This window comes from Tetranychus urticae, chromosome 1, assembly GCF_039701765.1.
Source record: "Tetranychus urticae isolate SD_2017Ah chromosome 1, NJAU_TeUrti_SD_1.0, whole genome shotgun sequence".
Taxonomy (NCBI): domain Eukaryota; kingdom Metazoa; phylum Arthropoda; class Arachnida; order Trombidiformes; family Tetranychidae; genus Tetranychus; species Tetranychus urticae.
Window position 1 is genome coordinate 14,250,041 of NC_142958.1, and position 26,949 is coordinate 14,276,989.

Sequence of the window (26,949 nt, forward strand, 5' to 3'; positions counted from 1 at the left end):
GATAAATTACCAGATAAAGAGGCAAGAGATTAGGTGAGTTAATGCAAGACCCTTGACTTTGTCAGGTTGGTAAAGAGGTTCAACCAACGCATAAAAATTAAATGTACAAAGCGTTAAAATGCAGTTAATCAGAAGCATTTGAAAATGTCAACTTTGCTCATCTTTTCCCTGTTTGTCTTGCTGTTAATTACATTTCTCTTGACCATCATTCTCATTAAATGGTCCACAATGTTTGATAAGGCCAACTAGCGTTTTGACTCTTCTCACCAAACCTGGAAGGTTAAAGGTTAAATTCCGAGTCTGATTACCTTGCATAAAGTTGATGATAAGCCAGGAAAAAAAAGTTGAACTTGCAGATGAAGTCAACATTTAAAACGTTAAAATTGCTTTTCCTTTTAGTTTTAGCCAACTTCTTCATCTTCTCGGCTTTAAAAAGCAAAGTAAATTAATGTCAAACAAATTTGTCAAATTACATCATTTACCTTTGGCCCGTCTTTAAATATATATCAAGTTAACTGGCGAAAGGTCATTTGAGGGTAAAAAAAGATGATTGAACACGGCAACTGCACAGGTCAACTGTTGGATCACCTTAAAGGTTAAATGGTTAGCAATCAAATTTGCCTAAAGTCAATGGATGATAAACAATGGTAAATGTTGCCAATTGAATGAATCGTTGAAGCTTCTCCACTTTCATCATGAACAATGCTCAGTGTCGGCTTTATGTTGATCATCATTGCACGATAATAGGTGTTAATTTGATGAGAAAGTAGTAAACTTGAAAAAAAGGGAAACTCTCCCAATCCATCATAATTTGCTCTGAAGCAATCATGTTACATGAATCTCATCATCTATTGAATCAACTTTTTTTTCTTCTTTTCATTCTTTTCTTTCTTTCATATTTCTTTTCATCTTGAAACAGTAAATCACATCTTTTTTTTGTCTTCTATTGAAACATCATCATGCTCTTGCTGATCTTTTCATCTGAAAAATGTTGCCACAAACTCGACTTTTTTCACTTTACAAAGGATGATGACCTTACACGAAATATCATTTGAAAATAGGCTTGTTTTGTTTCCGAGAAAAGCATAGTTACACAGTTTTTTCTTACTCTTCTTTGGTTGCTGCAAATGATGAGGATGAAAACATGATGGAAAAGCAGCAAAAAAACGTCCAACAAACATATTTATGTGTTTATTTTGGACGTTAACAGTTAAACAGGCAAATTCAAAGTAACAACAGAAGCAATTCACCCGAACAAAAAAAGAGCCTAAAATGAGGTTCAAGTTTTGCTTTTGCTTTAAAGCGTTTCTTTACATTTTTACCCAAAACGATTATCATTTCAATTAATTCAGAGAACAGAGATTAACATTCATTTCACCTTTTGAGCCTACAAAACGAACCAATGTTAGCTTGTTGATAAGCTAAAGTGCAACATTTCATTCAACCTTAACAATTTTCCCTTAGATTACAGTTTAAGGTTCGTTATTTTTTTTTGAAACTCAGCTTCAAACTTGATGAGATTCAAGCTGAAGCCATGATTAAAATGATAACATTTCTTGAATCATTTGAACGCATTTTGATCAATATCAATGAAATAGCCAAACCTTTACTTTCTTTTGATTAAATCAACAATTTATCAAAATTGAAAGTCTTAAAACTCTTGATTAGCGTTTAAAATTTCAATTAAAAACAAAATTTTAAGAATCCTTTCAATCCTTTAATTATGCAAGAAATTTCAAGGCAAACTCATGATTTCACGATGACTAACATCCAAATGTAAATCAAACATTCACTTAAAACTAACCAAAACTTGAACCCAAAACATTCAACACTCATTTTCACAAAGTGTGATCTTCACAATTGTAGCCTAAACTGAACGACCGTTACTTTGATCTCTAAGATTCCCTTCCGATAACACCATTCTAGTTCAACACTAAAGCTGCCCTAACCGACCTCAAGTTAAACTGTCATTTCATTGGATTTACATTATTATTTTGACGCGAAATTGATTAAATCGATATTGATTATGATGTAAACGTTTGACGGTTAAAGCTGATTTTATGATGATAAAACATGATTCATTGTTGCTCTTATTGAAAAGGACATTGTGTACGCTCAATGATTGTTTGATAACAATTTGATTAAAAAACGGAAAAGACTTGAATCGAAAAAAGTTGATCAATTGTTTCTCGAGTTATTTGTTGATTAAATCACCTTTAAGGTTATCCCACAAGGTCAATAAGGTTATCAATTTAACACAACTGTGTTAATCATAATTAATATGAGATGGGTTACACACGCAATACAAATGTAATCATTATTCTCATCATCTTTACCTTTTCCTCCTTAAAGACATTTAATCTTCTTTAGACTCTCCTAAACGATTAAAGGCTAATAATGATGAGAAATATTATTAAAGTGTATTGAGTTTGAGCAATTATTACGACCCAATGAAAAAAAAGAAATGAAAGAAAAATTAAATTCTGTGTTTAATTTGTGGCATCATCAACATCACTTCAACCCTAAGGCAAGTTTCGTCATTCACTGTTTACTCACATTCTGTGATGATAATTATACATGATATCATGAAATGAGAAATTGAATAAAGAATTGGAACATTTTTTCTTCCTTTCTTTACCTGATTATTCAACTTTGTATTTCTTGTTAACATTTACACTGTTTCATCAATTTTACACTATTCAAGTTTTCGGAAACTTCTCAGGTTACAATCATGGAAACATTACCATGTTTGGAAAGTTACAAATCATCATAATCTTTACTTTGCTTTTCAAGACTTGAGAGGTTCCATTGAGGGTTAACAAGTTAATATAATATGGATAAATGGTTAATGGTAATGCTGAATGACAAAGTAACCCTTTTTTATTCGTATTTGTGTCTCTTTATACAACTTAAATCATCATCTTATCTGATTAACAATGAAAAATATATTTACATTTAATCCTGTCAAGAGCTTTTTTCTGTGAATTACTGATTACTTTTAATTTTTCAGTTCAATTCAATGATTCGTTTTGGTTTTAACTTTTCATTTTCAATTGTTCCAACTGTAACCTTGTTAATATGATTCTCATGATAACCATGATTTATGTTGAGATTAAGATAATGGCAACCTTGATCAACTTATTGGATTAACGGTGAAAGTAAAGATTGAAACCATGTATCGTTGCTCAGCTTGAGCAATAAATGTCACTTGAAATGTCTTGGAAGAACATGAAAAGTTATTAAAATTAAATCAATTTTAATTATAAACTTTATCATCTTCGTGATCAACACTTGCCAGTCAATCCAATTTGCTGTACAATAATCATAAACTAATGATCGACAAAGATTTGCTTTTTTCGTGAATTCGGGCTCAAAAGGCCTGCAAGCTAATTTCAACGATATTTTAAACTCAAATTTTTGTCTAATTATGAAAATGAACTATTTCATTGCTTTGATTGTCGAGTCAATTTAACATTAGTTTGTGAGGGATAATTTTATAAGATGAAAGCATCATAAAATGAATTATCAGTCTGGTTAAGAGTGGGGTTAATCAAATGTCAACGAATAAACAAAGTAATCAAAGTCAATTAAACGATAAATGTACAAACCTTTGAACAACGAAATCACGCTTTTGACAAACGATCTTTAATGGAGTAATCGCTAGTAAAAGGTCCGCCAATCAAGTTGAAAGATTTGACTTTCAAATGATTTTGTTTTGAACATTGATAGTTGAATCATTCATGATTATCAAAAAGATTTTTTCGATTAAATTGATAATCGTTGGTCTCAAGATGAATATTATCATTTCAGTTTAATCGTAAGTACAAACTGATAGTTTTGCATATCAACAGCATTTGAAGATTAACTTGCTTCCTGATGATTACATGATTACAAAGTTGGTAATAAACAATTTCATCAAATTGTTTGATAAAACAAACAAATTCTCATAATCATTGAAAAACCTGTTAAATGTCTTGTTTTACAACCAACAATTAACAGATTGGTTCCTTGATTAAGTTCAATTGTTAACTCGCGCTTTTTTGCTATCACAGCTTCCAAGTTTAAAATTATCAGATGAAGTCTGTTGAACTTCTAGTAAAGTCTGTGAACCAAAAATGAACGCAAAATGTAGCTGAAGATTCAATCTTTTTTTCCCATTGTACTTATGATAGCATTTACTTGTTTTGGTGCAATTGTATCAATTTTATCAAAGCCATAATCTTGTCAATGTTGAAAAGCATTTTGAGTTTTTTTTTCTTGAAAAGTAGCTCTTGTCAAACCTTAAGACTGTAATCGTGTCCTACTTATCCGGTTGTCTTTTTACTCATTTAATTCAACTTATTGGTTTATTTAACTCATTATTGTCTTTACTTATTTCTCTGTCCTTTCCCCTCTGCTTTATGTTCTGGCCTCATCTGATTCACGTTCATTCTGTATCATCGTTTTGTTTATATCTAAACCTTTTTCTCTCTATTCTTTTCTCTTTTATTGATACCTTTTCACATATAATCAACCAAAGTCTCTCTGCTACGAGGATTGAAGCACAATAACATCGTGACACTTCACGATATCATACACACTGATAAAACTCTTACCTTGGTGTTCGAGTATCTGGTTAGTTGCTTATATCCATGTTTTGATACTTTTAATATTTTACTTGTAATTTAAAATGAAAACATGAATTGTTCGAGTGTCAAGCGAAATCAATCTTTTATGCGTCCCTTTATCATCCAAATTAACATTTGTTCATTTTTGTCATTCATTGAAAAACCTTTTCTGTCTTTCCTTCAGGAGCAAGATCTGAGGCAATACATGGATCATTGTGCGAATCTTTTGAGCCAAAATAATGTTAAGGTAAGAATTGAATGGATAACAATAAAACAAAAGTGTTCATTGAAATTAAAAAAAGAATAAAAAATTCAGAGAAAAAATGATTACCTATTCTAACTATGCACTCGAACCCGAAAAATTTCGTTTTCAGATATTTCCTTTCCAAATGGCAAGAGGACCTCCAAGCATTCATCGGAGACAGATTTTACACCGAGATCTCTTGATTGTGATTAAAATTGAATTTATAAATTCAAAGACAATATTGAAAAGTAATGAAAAGGCAAACAAACCAACCTGAAAAAAGTACTGCACAACTTGAAACGCTTTTGTATTACAATTAATCTATTAAACTTGCTTGGTAATAATTTAAAGCTGTAACAATTATTAAAGATCAATGATCGGTTAATCAAATAAAAGAAACGTTCAAGCAATAATAATGAGAAAACAATCAATTAATTGTTATATTTTAATCAGTATTTGAGTTGAACAAGTGGATCCACTTGAAAAGGTTACCAAACAAAACCCAAAATGAAGATTGACTTTTAGGTTAAAATTGATCAAAAAATGGAGTCATTGCCAATCGAGTTGTTATTGAATAAAATGTCGGTCAATAAAAATGATAAACAATTGAAATTGAAATTCATATTTTGATATCAAATTACAACTTAAATCATGAAGACGAAAAGAATCTTAAAGACGAAACTTGATTGCCATTAACAAAACATTGAGAAGATTCTCATGGTTTCTTATTAAACTGAATCTGTGTTACAATCAACAATTGAAACAAAAAGGGAAGGCAAATGTTGATCAACTGATTAGACTTTATACAATGAAATTCATCTTCTTTTTCATTTTCACTCTGTAATTATCATTATCATGATTGTCAATTATATCATTGAGTTTATTAATAATCTGTAAGTCAATTGATTCAAGCTCATTAATTGTGTTGATCAATTTCACTTGCGCTGTTGACAAACTAAGGATTAACCAGACTCGACTATTTTCAATATGTTTTTACTGTAACCCAACTACTTTAACCAAAACAACACATTTTCTGGTTTCTTTTAGTTTCTTTTTTTTACTGGTTTAACCAAATTGGAATCAAATTTTTCTTTTGTTTTCTAATAAAATTAATTGTTTGCCTAATTGTGCCCACCAGAGTCAATTTAAAATCATCAAAATGACTCTTTTAACCTCGTTAACTTCACCGTTTGCATCAAACGATGTCAACTTTTGGCTATTTATAGCTATAACCGCCATTTCTTGGCTCATTTATAAGCTTACTCATTGGCAGCGTCAAGGAATACCCAATGATGTTGCCTCTTTATGGAACCGTTGGACTAAACCTTTCCACGAATCCGATACTCAGGCTTACGAGAAATATGGACGAGTTGTTGGGTAAATACAAATCAATTCAATTGTAAAGCAAAAATGTCATGACAAACCTTTAACTTTCCTTTATCAGAATGTATGAGTTTCTTCAACCTGTCCTCATGTGTGGCGATGCCGAGTTGGTTAAAGAGATTCTGGTTAAAAGATTCAACCTTTTTCCAAACCATAGAGTAAGTACCAGGAACTAGTGAATCATAATGTCGGTGCGTGTACCCTTAACACAGTGCGATGAGCCTTGATCAGGAGAGCTTGTTGAAGGGATGAGACTTCTCATGAAAAGCTTTTTTCCATGTTTTTTTTTCCGATGATTGAAATAATTGAATGATTGTGTGTTTCATGAAATTAAATGGAAACTTTGCTTATCTGTTTCTATCGTAATTATCTTAATGTGCAGTTTTATGGTGGCATCAATCAAATTGGAGGTAAAAGTATATTTGTACTTAAACTGGAACAATGGAAGAGAGTTCGGTCCATAGTCAGTCCAACCTTTACCGCATCCAAACTGAAAGGAATGCAAAGTCAAATCAGTGAAGCTGTCGACACCTTGGTTGACAACATTGGTGAAGCTGCCCTTAAAAACCAATCAATTGATGTAAAAACATTTCTACTCTCATTTACTCTTGACACCTTTTCCTCATGTGCTTTCGGTGTCAAAGTTGACTCTTTACGTGACCCTTACAACCCTCTGGTCGCCAACTCAAAAAAACTGTTCAACACCAACATTAATTGGTTATCATTGATAGCCTTTCAATGTCCATCCATGGCTCCAATTGGATCTCTTTTTAATCTCAGCATTTTCGACTCTTCGGCATTAAACTACTTCGGTCAATTGATACTCAACCTAATCTCAAAGAGACACGAATTGCAGGTAGATCGAGTCGACTTTGTGAAGTTACTTCAAGATGCGGAAATAATTGATTCAGATGCAGCTGAACATTTAGCAAAAAGAAGTGAGTTCGAACATTTTTTTTACGAAAACCAAACATTACCAGGAACTTGAAAATGATAAATACTCATGATCGACGCGTGTTAATAGTTTCCTCAATAACCGTTTCCTATTCAGGTTTCAAAGAGTTATTATATAATAAATATCTAAAATAGATATGATATCAATGAGGTTTTAAACTTGAAACTGAAAACACATTCGAAGTTGTTATTTTTTTGCAAAAAAAAAATTTTAATCATTTTCTTGTAATTTTCTGTCATTCATCCAACAGAATTGACTTTGGATGAGATTGTTGATCAAGCATTGATTTTCCTGATTGCTGGCCATGATACCACGGCTACCACGTTGTCAATGTTGCTTTATACTCTTACTCGGCATCAAGAGGTTCAAGAGAAATTGATTGATGAATTGTCAACCCTGACTGATGAAGAATGCTCAGACTGGGATAAGATAAAAAGTTTACCCTACCTTGATGCGGTTGTTTCGGAAATCTTGAGATTCTGTCCGCCAGTTCCTCGAGTTGAAAGGCGCACTGCAGAGCCCTGTCAACTCGGTGGTATCCAATTGAAAGCGGGACAATTGATTACCATTCCAGTTCATGCAATGCACCATGATCCTGAATACTTTCCCGAACCTGAAAAGTTTAAACCTGAACGTTTCTTGCCTGAATCTAAAGATGAAAACAACTTGACTGCTTACCTGCCTTTTGCTTATGGACCAAGAAGCTGCATTGGGACAAGGTTTGCCTTCATGGAGATAAAAATATGTTTGGTCAAAATTTTCCGAAACTTTAGATTCGTTCCAAGTGACCAAGCAAAGGTAATTTACACTTACAACTTGATTATGTTTACAATAGATTGCAAATTTGATTAGGGAAAAGTAACTTAATAGCATGAAAGACACACAGAATCGTTGAGAATCTCACAGTTATCAATTTATCCTGATTCCTCAAATTTCACTCTTTCCATTGAATCTGGGCATCTCAATGTTGTTTTTCACATTAAAAATGTTAGTCAATTGCACATGATTAATTTAATTAAGAAATGCTCAGTTTTTTTAATCAGCTCAATTACATTTAATCCTATTAGAAGGTTTCCGTTGCTTCAGTCGGCTTCACAATTTAATCCAATGACTATCAATTGCAATTTAATCAATTATTCAAGTCTCTCCTTCAATTTACATTTTAATTTCTGCTTCTAACTTTTTGTTTTTGATTTTTGTCTTTACCAGGATGAACTCGAGTACTATCGAGGACAATTGGTTACAACAGCCAAAGAAATAATACTCCGTCCAATTAAATTGTAAATTTCAATTTATATTAAATATTTAATATCATTTACTCAAGATGTGCCTGTAAGATAATGAAATATCCTGACAATATACTTAACCCATAGACAAAAATATGTAACGAAATGTATCTTTTTTTTATAAATTGTTCAACTTTTCCTTCCAAACGATTTAAAATTATTTGATGAACCTTTCATGTCATGACTTTGATTTTACGATTTTTCATGTTCTTACGCGATGATTGAAATTGAATCATATGAATATTATTAAATTGTCTTTTGTGGTTGGGTTTGCTCTTGAGAAATGAAATTAGGATAGAAGGTCCGATAATGGAATAAGCGATAACGAGTGAATTTTATAAGTGATGATAATTTTAATGAATGAAAAAAAAACATTAACTTGAAAGGCAGAATGTGATTAATATCACCATACAAGTTATCAAGGAAATACTTGATTTTGTTCCATAGGAATTTGATCCTGCAGCTTTCCAATCTGGAAGAAAGAAAAATGAAAACAATTAATAAATCATCATCACGATGTGAACGATAGATTGTCTGGTTGGAGCAAACAAACTCGATCTTATACTTTTCCCAATGAAAACAAACAAACTGAATAGTCAATTAGTTAAATAATGTCTAAGTGGTTGGCCTCAATCAATTCACTTTTATTTGCTAGAAGTATTTCAATGGGAAATTAACGTTATAAAGTGAATTCACATTTACTTTTGCATCTTTCAATGTAATGTGCAACAACTGGCTGGAAAAGGCGATTGGACAGAAAAAAAGCAAAATTGTCAAGATTTATCAAAATCTTGTAATACAAATCGTCAAAGTACAATTTGTTGGTTAAAAATGCGAAAAGAAGAAAAAGAACATTTTCAATTGATTTTCATCGATGACCAAAAAACACTTCAATCTTATCTTCATCTTTCGTCCTCATCTTAAAGCACAAGTTAAACAGGTTCTTCTTATAACAAAAGGTAAAAAAAGAAGCTTGAGATTTTAAAGAAAAGGTAAGAAAGCAAAGAAGAAGAAGAGAAAAAAAGAGATTTTGAAGAGCATGTTGATCACTTTTTCCTCTCAATTTTCAATGAATGAGTCAGTAATGTGGATGAGAGGTCTTGAAAAAGGGAGAGAGGAGGAGGAGGTGATGGAATGACAAGCAAGTACGAGATTCTGTGACAAGTCATGCAATGGGAAGAAAAGGAAAGGTGAAGATGAAGAGGGAGAGACTGATAGAGTAAAGCAAGAGGATGTCACTCTAAATGGGATTACACAGCATTTTCTCAGGCAAAAATTGTAAACTTCTGACATTGAACTCAACAAAATCGTCCATTTCTCGGGCGGAGCCTCATTTCAATCCCCACTGTGACCTGGCTAGTTTTTTAACAATTTTTTGTTACTCAATCAGAGAGACTCCTGATTTTCAACCCAATCCACTAATAACCATTTCATGAAGCAAAAGAAAAAAGAAAGCAAATTTCTCATAATCAATCTTATTTCGCACTTTTTTGCACTTCGCTTCTCTCTCTGGATCATAATAAAGTGGGATTGAGCCCATGTTTACTCACGTTTTAAATGATACGCCAAAATTATATTCAATGTTAGGGAAACACTTTTAAGGAGTTGATAAACATTCGATTTAGGTTTTACTCAAATTAGGTGAGCACATTATGTTGCTTTTTATAACTAATAAAAGGTAAGTAATATAATAGTGATATTATAATAGTGATTGTAATGATGATATTATGGATGTTGTAACAAGATTGATGCCTTGAAAAGACATATGGTTTTATTTAAAGAGTAGGTATAAATATCTCATCATTTTCTGGTTCATTGTAAGCTTGTGGTTTGGGCCATTTTATTGTTGGCTTTATTGGGTTGATTGTAAAATTAGATTCAATTCAAATTTTCTGGTTAGTCTAATACATTGTTTTGGGATGATATTGCACGCAAGAGAGAGAGAGAGCGAGGGAATGGATGGGAAATAGGAAAGGATTAAAGAAGGGTGATGACGATGATGAGGATGATTAGGGAATGAGATGAGGAGAGGAGGAGGACAAGACTGAGTTAGACAAAGATGGATAGGTATCAGTGTTTACAGCAGGGCGTGGAAGGAGAGGGAAAAGGGATGAAAAAGACAGAAGATTAAGGACATTGACTTTTCAATCTTGATTGAAGTTCATCTAATTCATTGTCGAGTCAATTTTATATCAACCAACAGTCATCAATTTTCCTGCTTTCCATAAAAATTACAGACACAACTCATTGACATAAAAATATATCCATAAATTTTGAGGCATTTCTAGACAAAATGTTAACTCTTAATGCATTTATCTTGAGATAACTCGCAATGGATTCCATAAATAGATATGTAACTCACTTTCCTCTCTCTCTCTTTACTGTTTTAAATGTAACTTTTCATCTTCATCATCATATTCAGTCTTTTTTCCCCTTGTCTCTACATTTAGATCAATAGAGTAACATCATTTCCTGTGTATGTTAAGCACGCAATGTCCATCTTGATAAATGAAAACCATTAGATTGAAAAGTAGCTACAAAAACAGTAAAGATGATCAAGATAAAGTGTTTGAATCAACTGCAAGATTATTAAAGTTCATTGTTATAATAAGGAAGAGTGAGTCAGATTCTGTCGATCAAATGAACGATGAAATTACATGTAGAAAAATGGTAAAATGTGTAAAATTGAATCAAGGATAGTTTGGCCTAAAAATGCTTCTTAATCAGTTATATTGTTTGATGAAAAAAATGAAGTAGTTTATCTCATTATTCATCTTAATATATAAGGAAATGAAAAAGGCAAAACTAATCTTCAATTGAGATAAATATTGAATCATTCATTAAGATTATTGTTTTGTTTTTCTTGCTGCAATAACATTTCATGATAAAAGGTAAAGGTAAACAAGTCAACAAGAAAATCAAGATATCATAAAATGAGTTAAATCGTGAAAAATCATGTTGAAAGGTTATTCTCAACATAATTTCCGCGCCCATTCAATAACATTTAAAAAAGGTAAAAATGATAATTTTCATAATGATAATCTTGGTAATGATAATGATAGACTGCAAACACTGAATTTATTGGAGTCATTAAAAGAGTGAACCAGAAAAGGTAAAGGCTATAAATCGATGTAAAAAAAGACGAAACAATTTTGGGTTTACATTGAAAAATGGAGGATCGATGAGCAGCAAAAAAATGAAACAAATCATAACAAAACATGTTAATGATGAGAATCGTAATGATTCAAGAGTATTTTGTAAGAATAACAATTGTAAATGAATAACTGGTAAATGCTATAGCCACTAGGCAATGGGATTCAATGATAGTTCAAAGGACAATATCATTAACATGATAACCATTATTATGGAAGAAAGAAAAGAGAGTGAAGATAAAACCACCCACCGCGTCCATTTTGCCTTTCCTTCAACAACCCACTATCAACGGGCCTCACCACACATACAGACTGCTAAAAAAACAGTGATCATAGACGAGGAAGGCAAAAAAAAAGAGACCGAGAGATAAATGAAGAGAAGAAAAAATCGCCTCCAAAGGGCAAATCCCATTTGAAACCATTTAACAATTAACTTGTACAATCTAATTAAATAAATAACCAAAGATAGACAGAGGGGAAAGAGAGAGTAATGGTTATGCCCAACCCAATATTTAACATTCAACCCAGCCCTTAACACTATCGAAACCAAGTAACAACCTGTTCGAGTTTTACTCTTGCTTTTTCATCAATCTTACCTTTTACTCTGTTCGTCATCTTCAATGTTTTTGCATTGTGTCTGACTCAGGTTTCTTTCCCCTGTTAGGTTTTACCTCCTGGTGTCACCTTCAACCAGCAATCAGTTGATCGCCCTAGTTCCAAGTGAACAACCAAAGGATATTGAGAGTTATGTCTTGGGTTAGGCGATGGTGAAGGAGGAGGAAGAGGAGGGAAGAGTGGAAATGTGTAAATGCTAAATGGACAGTCTCAAAGGACTGTTTAGAGTGTTGTGTCAAAAAAAGGACAATCTAATCAATAATTTGTCTGGCCTTTTCTGCCTTTCATTTTCAGCCTATCCCAGTGTTGCTTCAACGAATTGAAAAAAATGAATTAAATTTTTGTTTGCATCAAGAGACACTTTTTTTTGTTGTGACTCCAAAAAAGTAACAAAAAAGATGGCAAAATATTTTGTTTGTTTGTTTGTCTTTTGGGTTTATTTTGACTGAAATTGAAAAAGAGAAAAACTTACGTTCTTTTTCACCATCCGTTGTAATTGAATGTATATCGCTACCTTCACTACGACCATATTTGTTTTCAGCATAAACCTTAACTTCATAGGTATTTCGCTCCATATTTGACAGTACATGCTTTAAATTATAAGTTGGACCAATAGAGTCGCCGGCATTAACCTCTGTTGTATTCCAGTCGGAAAATTTGTCCAAGTTCTGTTTTTTCCAGTTTTCCAATTTTCAATCAAGTTTCCAATTGTTTAGCCAAATGGTGTAAACACAATATCAAGGTGAGAAGAAGAAAAAGTCATGATGGCAAGACAGATGATCCATGATGATGATGATGGAAGGAAAGGTAAAGAGAAAAAGGTAGAGAAAAAAAAGAAGAGAAGAAAGTGAGTAAAGATGTTTGTAAAGGGAAAGAAACAAAAAGTAAGAGCAAACAAAGGCTTTTTTACACAAATAGCGTACAAAAGCTTAAAGTCAGCATGATAACAATGTCATGCTGTGTTGATGACCACGCCCTAATTTACTCATTGTGCAAGTTTTGCTATTTTCAGGGGTTTTCATGGATATACACAGAAGACGTGTTTGATTTACAGTGAAACATGAGCAGAGAGAGACAAGCACTCTTGGAAAGACATTTACCTTTGAATAACGATAACTGACTATAATTTTAGTTATTGGCGAATAGGATGTAACTTGATATTTCAATTCAAATTCCTCTCCTGAAGATGGAAAATCATCATCCGAGTTCAAGATTATTGGTTTGGAGGGACGACCAGAGACTTCAATTTCACCGACTGCCTTGTCAAATCGATTGGAAGCTGAACACCGGTATTTACCAAAATCAGATTCTTCTCGTATATTTACGAGAGCAAAATATTCTTGTGTATCAAATTCACCCGGTAATCGGCCATTTTTAGAGTTTTCCCAAGTAACGCTTGGCTTTGGTGTTCCATGGACTTTACATCGAAGCTTTACTTGTTGTCCAATACCGGTATACACATTTGGTTCAGGTAATTCAATTTCCGGGCCCTCTGTTGATTAATGGAGTAATATGAGATGGAAAACATGAAAAATGGAAGAAAAAAACAAACGTATATATAATTAGTTTTAACAGGCATGAAATCTATTCAAGTAAACCAATTGGCTTTGGCTGGTAGTTGCAGCCTTTTTTGCGTGAAATGTAATAATGAACAGAGGTTTAATATAATAACGGCAGTAACAACAATTAATCATAATAATTACAAGTAAATCGGAGTATCATCGAGCACAATTGTAAACATAAACGTGTATATATATATTATATATGTTTAATTTATGTTTTTGTTTGAAATATAAAAATGTTACTCAGTTTTATGTTTCTGTTTAGTTTAACACTTTTCAAGTAAAGCCTAATAAATAATTCAATACTGTGAAAATTTTACCCAACTGCACCTTTGACCCAAGCTAAATGACCCTAACGGTTAACTGTAGGTAAAAAGAGGAAAACAAAAAGTTCAATGGTAATTGGTTTAGGCCATTTTACCAGAAAAAAAAGAGACTACACTAAAAATGTATATATTTCAAGGTGTCGTGAGTTGAATACGGTTGAGGCAACCAAGACAAGGAACAGGCACTTTTTTGTAGATAACAAAAAAACACATAAAAATTAGAGAGGTTGTAATAATGTTAATGTTGATGGTGATGATAATTGAACGGGACGGACTAAGCCTGTTCAAGATGTACCATGAGATAGAGGGTGAGATATAAGTTTAATTAAATCGATTAGGGTGGCTAAAATAGTTGGAGGGTAAAAAAATGTAAGTAACAGTCTAATCAAACCATCTTGCTAATGATAACAATGATGAAGGTAATCATGGTATCAAAGTTGGCGAGTTGCAAGGTAATTGGATAGCCTTTTTTGATTGCTACTACTGTTTCAATGATAAACGTTTTGTTGTTGTTGGCCATTTTCACCATTCTCTGATCATTATTTTCTTAATTCACTTTTTCTCATGAAAACATATCTTACCTTCAACTGCAACATCAAATTCTGCTTGGCTAACACTTCCATAAAAGGAGTAGGCTACACACTTGTATTTACCGGCATCACCACGAGATACATTTGGTATTTCCAATGTATCTTGATTGTTAGAGGCGGTTGTTAACTTATTGTTATCCTTTTCCCATTTAATATCTGGCTTTTGCTCGGCACTAGATTTGCATTTTAATCGTAAGGTTTGTCCTTTGGTAAGAACGACCACTTTATCGGCAGGTTCAACTTTAATGGTGGGTACACTATGGACTAAGAGAATGTGTTCCACTGAAATATCTTTATCGGTAGATACTTTACAGGTGTAAGTTCCTGAATCGCTTTCGTTAACATTTTTGATCACTAAATTGTTTTTCTCAAGGTAAATCCTGTCGTCATTTAATAAACGAAAAGCTCCTAAGAAAATTGAAGCCGACTTTGAAGCCTTTCTCTTATTCCAGGCCACACTTAAACTACCCAGATCTTCAACTTCACATGGGAATGTTACAGTATCACCTTCATTCGCAGCTTTAGTGGAAGGGGTACTTTTCATCTTCGGAAGATTTTTGGCAAGCTCTTCTCTTTGACTGCCATCAGATAATGTATCAGTTTCAGGTAAAGAGGTTTTTTTATTTGGGTAACCATTTACACTTGATTGTGTGGTTAAAAGGTAAACAAATAATGTCACAAATAATCCCGAAGTATAACGCATTGTTATCACATCAGGTTGTAGAAACTAATTTTCATGGAAAAAAAACAAACGAATATGAAGGTAAGAAAAATTTGTTGAAATATAATTTTTTGTCCTTTTCTTTTTACTCTTAAGGTTCACTTAAACATCATAATTATTCCAGTCTTTATACACTTTGTTGTAACGTTGAATAATGTTGTTGTTAAAGTTGTTGGCTGTTGTTGTAAAACAAGTTGAGATCAAAGTAAAAGTATTGAAACACACAACTTTTACTTTCTGCAATTTTTCCTCCAACTCAAACAAGAGGCATTTGGTGAATATTTTTACAGTTAAACAAAAAGAAGACACTATCAATAGAAACAAATAATTACTTTATTTGAGTCATTCCGGTAAAGCTTAGTTCTTAGACCTAACTGTGTCAATTAACTTTTAAATATAAACTGAGACAAGATGCTGAGTTTTGTAAGTAAAACGTAATTGTAAAGCGCAGTTGTCTGAAAACTACCAAAGATTAGCAATTTTCAATTCGATTACTGATTCAAGATTGCCATCTATTGACGTTGCAAACTATTAACCGTTTGAGATGAAATTTACATTTTTATCGAAGATGGCTCCATCTTTAAACGGAAAAACTAACCATTTATTGTAATCATACGATTGGATTAATTGTAATTCAAAGCAAGATTTAATGTTTAAACAAGAGTTTTAATTCCTGCCAACAATGTTTCAACAATTTAGACTGATGTACAGTTGCTTTGGTTGACTTGTGCAATTGTTAAATACGAAATTTCACACAAATTATGTTAATTTTAGTTTTATTGGTTAAGCTGGTTTGGGTTAACTTAAATTTGTAATTGCGTCTAATTAATCCAAATGGTATGGATAGGAAATAGTGATATAATTCACTCCTTATAGTTATTGTTTAGAGACAATTATTACTGTTGAATTATAAGTGTTAAGCTGTTAATTGGTTTTATCAAGGATATTATTGAGTTATATTATTCTTTTGAATGTAGCGCTTCTCTTCTACTGAACCTGAGTTCCCACCCAGGCTTTTTCCTATTTGTTTATGCTATTCATCTTTTTTTTCAGTATCTTTTGATTCGTATTTCTTATTTTATTATTAACCTTCGTCCAACTTGAATGTTTTCCCTTTCGCTAATATCATTTATTTGTTAAAAATAAGTATTTATATTTTATATTATATTTGACTATATTTATATTTATATATACATTTATATTCAACCAAATATATATCAACCTGTTCTTCAACTATTAAATTCTTGGGATACTGCTATGTATACAAGGCTGGAAATTCCCTCTCATTGCTTGAAATCCATACCCAGGTCTCCAGAAGATTGTCGTTTATATTCATCCGATGGAGCCAGCCGATGTTTTCACAAAAATTTATTAACTGCCGTTTCACCAGCACTCCTTAAAATGCTTGGTTCACATGATTGTGGAGGATCGTCTGGTATCTTGTTGCCTGTTATATATTCAAATGGACTTAAAGCTTTATATGATCTGGTATATACTGGCCGTTGTATTATTCCCAAAGCTGAATTGAAAACCGTTTTTGCCCAGTTAAAATTGTTAAAAGTTGAAATTATCACTCGGGAAAATGCAGATGAAAATGATAACGATATTATTGATGATATCGTCGATAATAGTGTTGACGATAATAATGATATCAACGATGATAATGCTGAACATAGCATGGATGATAACGTTGATGATAATACAGACGATAATATTGATGAGAATATCGATGATAATATTGATGAGAATATTGATGATAATATTGATGAAAACGAGGAGGAAAACGAAGATGTGGATAATGAGGAGGACGAGGATGATAATGGCGTGGATAACGAAGAAACCAAAGGAATGTGCCAAGATACCAAAGACATCATCCGTATTACTCGTTATATTCGTAAAATTCTGCCCCGAGCATCCACTTTCCAAACCTCACCAGAAAGCTTTGAATGCTTTATCTGTTTCAAATCCCTGTGCAATTCAGCTGTTTGGGCAAACCACCTGATGGCTCAGCATTTTTATCAAAACTTCACCTGTCCGACGTGTGGTAAAAAGTTTAATTATTTCAATGTTTTCAATCAACATTTATACAAGTTCCATGGTTACCGAACAAACAATCCTTTCAAGGAATCTCCAGGAAGAAGAAAATGAAAATTTAAATTTGCTACTCAAATTGACAATAAATGCGATTTGATTAAATTCAATAACAATTAATTCAATTCAATTTAACACGGTAAACACTGAATAAGTTAACTAGTTAAAGAAGTAAATAAATGGGCATAAAATGCAAATTGCACATCATTTAACCTCTAACATGAATTAAGGTGGTTCAGGCAGATCAAGATGAAGCCTGAAGATGATGAGAATGGTGCAAGAGTGAAAGCTGATGAGTTTGAGTTGTCATGTGAAATGGTAAATGGATTTACTTTGAAGGAGAAAAATATGGAAAATTTATTAATAGAAAGATTTGATGGGAAAATCGGTGAATTTTTACAGGATAATATTTTTCTCCATTTCAGTCAGTGATGGTTATTGATGATGATTCGGGTAAAGATTAGTTTCTTCTTCTTCTATTTAAACTCTTTTGATCGTTTGATAAGTTATTGTTAACCATTCGCTTGATTCAGGCAAAATGTATTCCGGGTTGATTGTTGCCTTAAAGTCACCTTATTTTTGTCAAACTGTCCAAGAGTCTGTTTGGGTCTTTATTTTGACTCTTTATTTGTCCCTCGTCTTCTTGATTCTTGTCTGATTCTTGGTTTCAATTAAAGTCAATCAATAGCAGGTTTTAACTATTTTTGGATTGGGTTTAGCTTGTTGATCATTTTTATGTGTTTCCCTTTTTTTCAAACATTAAACTGGTGAAACATGATTTATATGACATTTTGTTTAAACGAAAAATGTAAATAAATTGAATTGTAAATCATTTGAAATGAAAAATGGTTAATCAAAATACATTTCAAATGAAACAAAACTCCAGCCGAAAAAGGCTTACATTAAACTCATAGAGCAATATTTTTGCATCTCATTCATCATCTTTTTTTCATACTTTTAATCATCTTGAACCAGATGAACCAGATTAAGGCTTTAAACTGGCAAAAGGCAACCTTTTTTTTCGCTTTCGTATTGAAACCAATTTGCTAAATAAAGGTTAATCTCTATTAACTGAAAGTTAATCAAATCCTTATTGGGCTGAAATGTGAGTAAAACTGTAATTGAAAGTGTACTTTGACTGGAATGGTAAATGAATGGAAACGAAAATCATTTTCAATTATCATTTTACTTCATTCAGTATTTTGTTTTGTATTCAGTATTAGCTTTTTTTATACAATCTTCATGATACAAAAGAGTGAGATATATATTTATAAGTTTCTCATTAACCTTTCATTTACAGTTTTTTTTTCTTTTCACAACAATTTGCAAATGAGAAGGTTAATAAGATGAAATAAAAGGGTTTGGGAAAGGTAAGTATCTTTTTGGATCAACGAGAGTGAATCGGAAAATGGATGTGCAAGGTTTAATAAGGACGCTATTAAAAGGTTGACATTGATTTTCAGGTTTTGTTTTCTGGATTTTCATTAAAGAACCATTATGTTTCAAGATGAAGATGGGAAGCAAGGAGAAGAAAATTAAATCAATTTTCATCTAAAGTGATGATACAGATGAGGAAGGTTCACTGTTGCACAGGCTTTTCTGTTGTTGGTGTTTCTTTATTTTTTGCTGGCTTGCTGATTTTTTCATGTTGCTTTCACAAATTGACAGAGTTTCTGGTTGGCTTTGTTTGCTTTGTTTGAGGATGCTGGTAAACAATGGAGATTAAACTTGGTGAGAAAGTTAACAAGGATGAAATATGAAGAAAAATGAATTTGGTTTTGCCTCAAAGGGTTACTTTTTTATACAAAAACATTGATGAGGATAATTTCAATTTGACGAGAAACTAGAAATCATCAAGCTGGGGATAACAAATGGGCTCAATCTCATTGGGAAAAGAAAAAATTTGGTAATAAAAAGTGACGAGGAAATAACAAGGTAGGATGTTTTCATGGCAAAAAATGGAAAGATCATGAAAAAATCTCAGATCAGGGTGAGAAAGAAGATAATAGAGGATAAAGAAAATTGAACAAAAAAAGAGGAAACAAAATCCGAGCATTATTCCAGTTACGAGCTTGAAACAGTTTTGTTTACTGTTAATTTTTTTAAGTTACAGGATCCATTGAAATAGTCTTTTTCCTTTTATCTTTTTGTTCATCTTTTCTCCTTTTTTTCTGACTTGTTCATTCTGAGTATCAATAAATAAAGGTGCAAAAGCACACAAAAAAGGATTGCAAAAGACATTGGTAATGTTGAGTGTTAGATACACTAAAAGTTGTAAAATTGTAAAGAGTTTCAAAATTTGAGAGATCAAAATCATTGGCATTGGAGAAGAAATTGAGAAGTTGATTCTTCTTTTCCCTGTTTACCCTTTCCAAAGGTTCAGCTGACTTTGTTTGTTCCTCCATGGAAAGGGTCAGTGAAGATTGGACATTAAATCTTGGCACGGGTGATAATATCGCAGAGAACACTTATTTGGTTCTATTGACTTCGCTATGTTTTGCCAAGGTAACCAGACCAAGTATGGAATTATTTTCACCTGCCCTAATACTAATAGTGTTCAAGGAAATTTCATTTTATCTGGTTCAACGAAAATGTCGACTTGAATTTTCAATTATCCGATACATTCGAGATTTTTTCTTGGTTGTCCCTGATTTCATCGTGTTCATGTGATTGTTGTTGTTGTTGATAATATTATTAAGGTGATGGTGATTGTGGCTATTTAAAGTGTTATTATTACTATTCTTTATATTATCTGCCAGTGGGGATGTTTTCCTATTATGGGATGGCAATGTCATGGAAGTTGTTGTTGCCGAGTTGGAGGAGCTTGATGAATAACTTGATGAGCTATTGGCAGGCTCAACATAATATGAACAAGGTCTTATCCTTCGATCAGCTGTACCAATTCGTGGAGGCGGAACTGGTGGTGGAGGAGGCGAGTCTGAATCGAATGATCCATGAGAAGGACTTTGAGAGGAAGATAGGAATCTAGGTGAGTCCGAGGGACAGGTTGACGGTGGTCCACCAGAGAAAGATGGCAATGAAGGTGTGTGACGAGAAAGGGTTTGGTGGAGTAAAGTTTGGTGTAGTGTTGAGTGAGAGTTTTGGTTCAAGTGTCTCTGAGGAGTTGACTGCTGTTGCAGCTGTTTTTGTTGTTGCTGTTGTTGTTGTTGAGCTTTAGCTGCTGCTGATGCTTGAGAAGATGCTCCAGATGAACTGAGTGAGATGAAGGAAAATTCAGATGCTGCCGATTTTAGATTGGAAGATGATTGCAATCTTGGCTGGGTGGCATAATGCAGGAATGATGATGAAGTTGTTGAAGTTAAAGATGATTTAAAGGGACGAAAAAACCTTGAATGAGTTGGTGTCGGGCTGGGTGAAGAAGAAGATGAAAGTATTTTCTGGGCGTACAAAGATCGCTGTGTAAGTGATGGCGATATTGATAAGGTAAATGGACATGGCTTTAGATGGTAAGCTGGTGGACCAGTTGTGTTGAAATGGGATGAAGTACTGGAAATGACTCCTTTACACTGAGGTGCCAGACGAGGAAAAGTTGGTGGATCGGGAATCAGATGAGATGATGAGGAGGAGGATGATATAGATGACAGACGACGTTCATAGGAAGACAGAACTGTAAGGAAAAAAATGTAAAAAAAGTTAGAATAATATTTTTTTAAGATGATTAGAAAGAGCAAAGTTTATGAACAATAAATGACAATCAAAGACTTTAACAGACTTGCAAATAAAACTGTTGAAAGTAAACCATTCTAAAGCCTACACAAGTTTATTTAACAGTCATCACTATCATCGTCATCAGTAATGATTTCATGCAGAGAATGGAAATGGTAAAGGTAATGAAAAAAACATGATAAAATGAAAATAAAAAAATGTGTGGACAAGAAACTGAAAATGAAATGAGTAATCAGAAAATTGAAAATGAATGAGGCTGGAAGAAGCATTCTAGGGATAAATTTAGAGGAAAAAATTTGATTGACATAATAAGGATCATGTAAAGAGAAGGATTAAATAGCAATTGCTTCCGATATATCCTGAGATGCTACAATGTAATTGTTTTACTTTTAGCAATCATTATATTGACTTTGATGATTAGAAGGTAACAGCTTATGTCTGAACAATATCATAATGTTATAAATGGTGTAACATGCTTCATCATTTATCTCTGAGTTCATCAATTTGTGTATGGATCGTTTGCTTTTGTTGAACTTGTGAACAAAAATAAACTTCATTTGAAAAAAAATCTAAGGAACCATTAAATGTTACATTCAAGGTAAATTGAAAAGCATCTCAAGTATATCAGTTTCTAACGGTGCAACTGACTTGTCTCATCTTTAATTGTAACCAAAAATAAACATTTTCCTAATGATATAAATGTACTTTCTGAATATGACTATTAATTGTTCAATTGAATAAATAGTTGGATATTTAAATAAGGATGAATGGTTTACCTGAAATTCGGTTAAGACGTTTAGTATCAAGAACAGGAGTTGATTTACTGTTAATCAATGAACTGTTTGATGAGGTACGTTTGAGGCAACTGTTTTTAGCATCATTAATACAGTTAAACCATTCGGTAATAAGTGAATTATTACCATCCCAGAGTATGATGAAATCATTGTTAATATTGAGTGTATCATTGACCATTGTAACCGTTTTAATATCGGTTAACGACAATTTAAATAAAAAGAGTCCCATTTCACAGATTTTGCTTTTTTCCTTCTTAAAACAGGCAAAATAACTATTTGTTAAAATGAAATAACGTTGTTTCCATTTGTTTTTAAAGATGTTTTTTAATCCTTTTTTGGTACCATTTTGCTGCCACAAAATACCTTTTTTAACTATCCTAGAGTTTACACCTATTTCATCATCCTTGGAAATGGACATGATGATTGCTGTTTTCCCTTTGTAGTTGTTACCTTGATAAATCCACAGATACACAATAACCAAATGATTGATTGGTTAGTAATAAGGTTCACTAGTTGACCAGGAAAGAGAAGACAAAATCCACCAAAAAAGGTTATTAATGATGTTGAATGGAGCAAAAAGAATACAATTTTTTAGGCAGTGAGAGAGATTCAATAAAAATGGAGACACACAGACGATGATTAGAACAACAGAAACAGAGTTCACAATGTTAACTGTGTATAAAAGGTTGACAGTGATAGTCAAGATGGCGTTGATGAAAATTGGTGAATTTGACAAGATTTAAGACAACATGACACATTGGGTTGAAAAATTGTATCATCACCAAATACCATAAAGTTGATTAACCAATAAGAAAAAAGCAACGGATCGATACAAAGATCTGGTAGAAACCTTGAAATTGAACTGTTATGTAGAAAATATTTGACTGGTAATTGTGATTGTTGTTTTTGTTGGTTGTAAACCAATTTTGTTTTGTTGTGAACCCAAAAATGGTTTCTTTACAATTAGATTCACCCTCACTTCTTAAGGAAGATGTTTTCCTTCATCAATTAGCTGTTAACAACAACATTTAGAAATTAGAAGAAAAAAAAAGAGAAACAACTTGGAATTGTATTGAAAAACAATTAAATTTAACACTTTCTGGTTCTCACTAAAGATGGTTTCTTTGTACTTGTCTTTGTTCCTTTCACTTGATTAAGGTTAACGTTGATGTTGAGGTTGGCGCTCATATTTTTTGTTGATCACAAGGTTTCATCACAGGATTGTGTTTAGTGATGTTTAACTCAGGAAAACTGGTTGATTGAAAAGGTGAACACATTTAATAATAATGATGAAAATGACGATCAAGTTGATGTTTGAAAAAAACTGAAGCAACTGGGAATGAGAGAAGTAGTAACTTGTAAACTTTGAGACTTGTTTTCTTCTTGTGTTAATGATGGACAAAGATGTAGCGCCTTGATTAGTAATGATGTTCAGAGTGAAGATTAAGATGACGGTGATGAGAAGCAGCAACAAACAGGTAAAAATGATTTCAAGATAAATGACTTGTCTTCTGGCTCTCTCTCTCTCTTTCTTTAATCTTTGATTACCTTATATCAATTTTAATTCATCATTCTTCGCTCTTTCACTCTCTTTCTTCCTTTCTCTTCTTCTCTCATCCTCTCTCCCTCAATCTCGCTTTCCTTTTTGCTTCAACTTCTTATAGCTCAGGACAAAATATACTTTGATCTGAAATCGTTAGATAGTGAGACGCTTTATTGTCTCTCCCGCTCTTCTCTGATCTATGAAAGAAAAAGTAAAAAATAGAAAGTTGAGTGAGTCAATTGAGACAGTCTCAGAGTTGAATTTAAAGGAAGAGAGGGAGAAAAACGAAAGAGATAAGGAGAGGAAATCGAAAGGGAAAGAAGAGGAAAAAGGAAAAGAAGACAAATGAAAGAGTCACTGACTCTTTCTTCTTGGCCTTTCTATTTTCAAGTCACTAGGTTTACTCTTTTTTCTTGGTTACAAGGTGATTGAAATACACTAACTGAGCAATGGTAAGAGTCATCTCAGTAACCTCGAACAAAAGTCTCAGACTATTTAATGTGACCTTAACTTGGCCTTAATAGATTACATAAAGAAAGGGAAAAACCGTTAAAACCAAGAGAATCGAAAGAAGTTCAATGTGATTTCAAATTTGAGTAAAATAGTCACATACACTCGCTCAGTTGAACATAAATAATGAACAGTTAATCGTGGAAGAAGATATTCAACAACTCGGTTAGGCAAACATGGTTTGATAACAAGATGAGGTAAAGAAACTGTCTAATTTGATGGGAATCTTGAACCTAAAAAGTTTAAACATTGAACCATTTCAATTAGTAGCACACGAAATTGTTGATTTGTTGATTGAGCTTCGATGTAGTACTGAATCAATTAACTGTCAATTAGGGCAATTAGGATAATTGAAATGAAAAAGATATGACAAAAAATAACAATCTTACCTTAACCTTATTCTGAAATAGATAATCCTTTTCTATGAGAATAATTTGATTGAGATCAATTTTAATTGGTTAAATTGACTTTGATCAATGCTGTTAATTGGTACAACAATTGGTAAACAAATGACAATCAAAACACTGGAAAGTAAATATAATATTTATGATGAAATTAAGGAGCCAGGTTTAAAGTTGAAGAGCAACTTGATGATAGAGCTTGATGTACAGTTGTTATAAATTGGGTAACAGGAGAGATCACAGTTGCTAATAGACATATGAATTTCAACAAATCACAGAATAATGTAGGTAAAATGAAGGAAAATGATTATCACTAAGAAGATGAAGATGAAGTAAGATGAGATGAAGAAATGATAAGAGAAGATGAATTAAGGTGCAGAACAAGATGAAGAGAAATTGAATATTTGATTGTCAAACAAAACATACAACAGAAGGTTTTTACGCATGCTCTTTCAACCTTCACTCGATTTGAAAAAGTGACCTTGGTTAGGGTCACAATGGGTTATCGCCATTACTGGTTAATTGTCAGTAAGGCCACAATCAAGATTAACCATTAATCAATAACCGTTCAACAATTAACACCATTTTTTGGGTGAAAATTAAACATAAACTTTAACTTGAACACTTTTTTGGCTCTACTCTGCTTATTAATAGAAACATCAGTTTACTTCTCGGTTTTTCCTTTCACTTCTGTTTGATAATTGATTGAAATAAACTGCAGCTTCTCTCGCAATTAATACTTTGTTTCTGGTTGATTGATCGATAAACGACTTTGAATGATGATTAATGTTAATTGTTATTTAAATTTCAATTCACAGATGAACAGATGATAATTTAGGTCAAAATGTTGACAACTTCAAAAGTAAATAATGATCAATTTGTTATTTATTAATAAACTGATTCATATTCATGGATTTACTTGGAAAGTGAAGGTTTGGTTAACTTGATTGTATAACTAAATGTCTAAATAGATCTTAAAATTAACAATAATTTGTCTAAATTTGCACTAATTAAACAATATTGCTAGGGATTGTCATCAATAGAAACTGAATCATTAAACATATAAAGTATCAGAATCATGATCTTTTGGATTGATTTATAACCAAAAATAATCATCGAAACAATCAATGAAATAACCATTAGTCCGGATATGAATTCTTGATTGTAGATAAATTGTGATCAAATTGAATGAATAACTCTTGATCAAAATCTTGATTCTTCGAATAAAAAATCGGAAGAAACTTGAGTTTGATTTATTTTTCGGCTTCTAATCAAAACTAAATGTATTTTCACTTTCACTTTTCAACAATTTAATAGCAACATTAAATTGTTGATCTTCATTTAGTCCTGATTACATCCGATTATACAGTTAATCTTTGATTATTTGTTTGTCTCTGAGGAAACAAAAAATAAACGGAAGTTTACCTGATAATATAATTTCCTTTAAATCTTTTCGTTATTATTAACTGAAACTGAAAATCTTTTGTTTGGCTTATCCATTATCATGACCATGACTCTTATCACCATCAAAATCTTCAGAATCATTATATTCTTCTGTCTCTTTTCCAACATCATCAATCGTATTTACTTACCAAAAGAAACAATCAATAAAGAGATTGTTGTCTTTTGATATTTAACAGTTAATCGAATTAGATTAACATTTTCTCCTGAAAATCAGAAAATCAGAAAATCATTGGCAACAATGAGATTCATTTTTTTTAAAAACTTATACCATTCTGATATTTGATGATCTAAATTGAATGATCTAATCCTATTTTAGATGAAATTGGTCAAAATTGATTGTAATGTAAGATGAAATATCACATTGGAATCAAATGACATTACTTTCAACAGCTAATTTAATTTACTTCTCTGGGCAATGTGAGATTGTCCAAAGAGCAAATTAAACTTAATTGAGACATAAATCCTCTCTAATTATAATTGGTCAATTAATAAATAGAGAATGTGTAAAATAGATAATTTCTTGAGCCAGATCAAATGTCCATGGATTAGTCGAGAGCCATTAGTGCAGAGCGTCCATTTAGTAAACAATTAACCATTAATAGATTGAAATTCCTGGTAATCCATTATTGAAATCTATTGACCAAAAGAGAAAGCAAAAGAAACAAGTTAGTAACCAGATTTGATGTACAATTAAATATTGAAACTGGAAAAAATAAATTGCTAATAGATTCAAAATTGAGCAAAATAACGATCAATTGTTGATCAAATATTCATCTTTAATGCACTTTATCTTAATTATACGATTCTTTGAGCGTAACAATTAACAGGCAAACTCATTTAGTTACCTTCAAACAGTCATAAATAACTTTCTCATTACTATTCGATAAGATAAAATAAATTGTTAATTAATTACAATCTAATTGAATAGGAACGCCATCTATCAGTCAAAAGTTGATTGTCTTCATGTCAATGACTTTTTAATGGTTGATCAACCTTGATAACTACTGTTGATTGGAGT

At 32.3% G+C, this 26,949-nt stretch overlaps 3 protein-coding genes and 1 long non-coding RNA gene across 5 annotated transcripts; 2 read left to right on the plus strand and 2 right to left on the minus strand.

The window, feature by feature from the left end:
* The first annotated feature begins 4,473 nt into the window (after positions 1-4,473).
* Positions 4,474-5,195, plus strand: LOC107370162 (uncharacterized). Its single transcript, XR_001570547.3, has 3 exons — positions 4,474-4,614; positions 4,792-4,854; positions 4,982-5,195. It is a non-coding gene; the product is annotated as an uncharacterized LOC107370162 (long non-coding RNA).
* A 566-nt stretch (positions 5,196-5,761) lies between these two features.
* Positions 5,762-8,655, plus strand: LOC107370208 (cytochrome P450 3A8). Its single transcript, XM_015938196.3, has 5 exons — positions 5,762-6,228; positions 6,296-6,392; positions 6,617-7,172; positions 7,440-7,987; positions 8,399-8,655. Exons 1-5 carry the CDS (start codon positions 6,011-6,013, stop codon positions 8,471-8,473), a joined length of 1,494 nt encoding a protein of 497 aa, XP_015793682.2. The 5' UTR covers positions 5,762-6,010; the 3' UTR covers positions 8,474-8,655.
* Positions 8,656-8,804: 149 nt separating this feature from the next.
* LOC107370204 (protein amalgam) lies at positions 8,805-15,834 on the minus strand. Its single transcript, XM_015938193.3, has 4 exons — positions 14,712-15,834; positions 13,343-13,734; positions 12,715-12,910; positions 8,805-8,947 (listed from the first exon to the last, which is right to left on the minus strand). Exons 1-4 carry the CDS (start codon positions 15,421-15,423, stop codon positions 8,850-8,852), a joined length of 1,398 nt encoding a protein of 465 aa, XP_015793679.1. The 5' UTR covers positions 15,424-15,834; the 3' UTR covers positions 8,805-8,849.
* A 2,865-nt stretch (positions 15,835-18,699) lies between these two features.
* LOC107370200 (uncharacterized) lies at positions 18,700-26,564 on the minus strand. 2 transcript variants are annotated; one of them, XM_015938189.3, is made up of 3 exons: positions 24,456-26,564; positions 21,996-23,753; positions 18,700-21,160 (listed from the first exon to the last, which is right to left on the minus strand). In XM_015938189.3, the coding sequence occupies exons 2-3, from the start codon at positions 22,429-22,431 to the stop codon at positions 20,115-20,117; spliced, it is 1,482 nt and encodes a 493-aa protein (XP_015793675.1). In that variant the 5' UTR covers positions 22,432-23,753; positions 24,456-26,564; the 3' UTR covers positions 18,700-20,114. The 2 variants fall into 2 exon arrangements, with proteins under 2 accessions (XP_015793675.1, XP_089122167.1); XM_089266041.1 differs by lacking the exon at positions 24,456-26,564 and adding an exon at positions 24,170-24,446.
* Between the last annotated feature and the right edge of the window lie 385 nt (positions 26,565-26,949).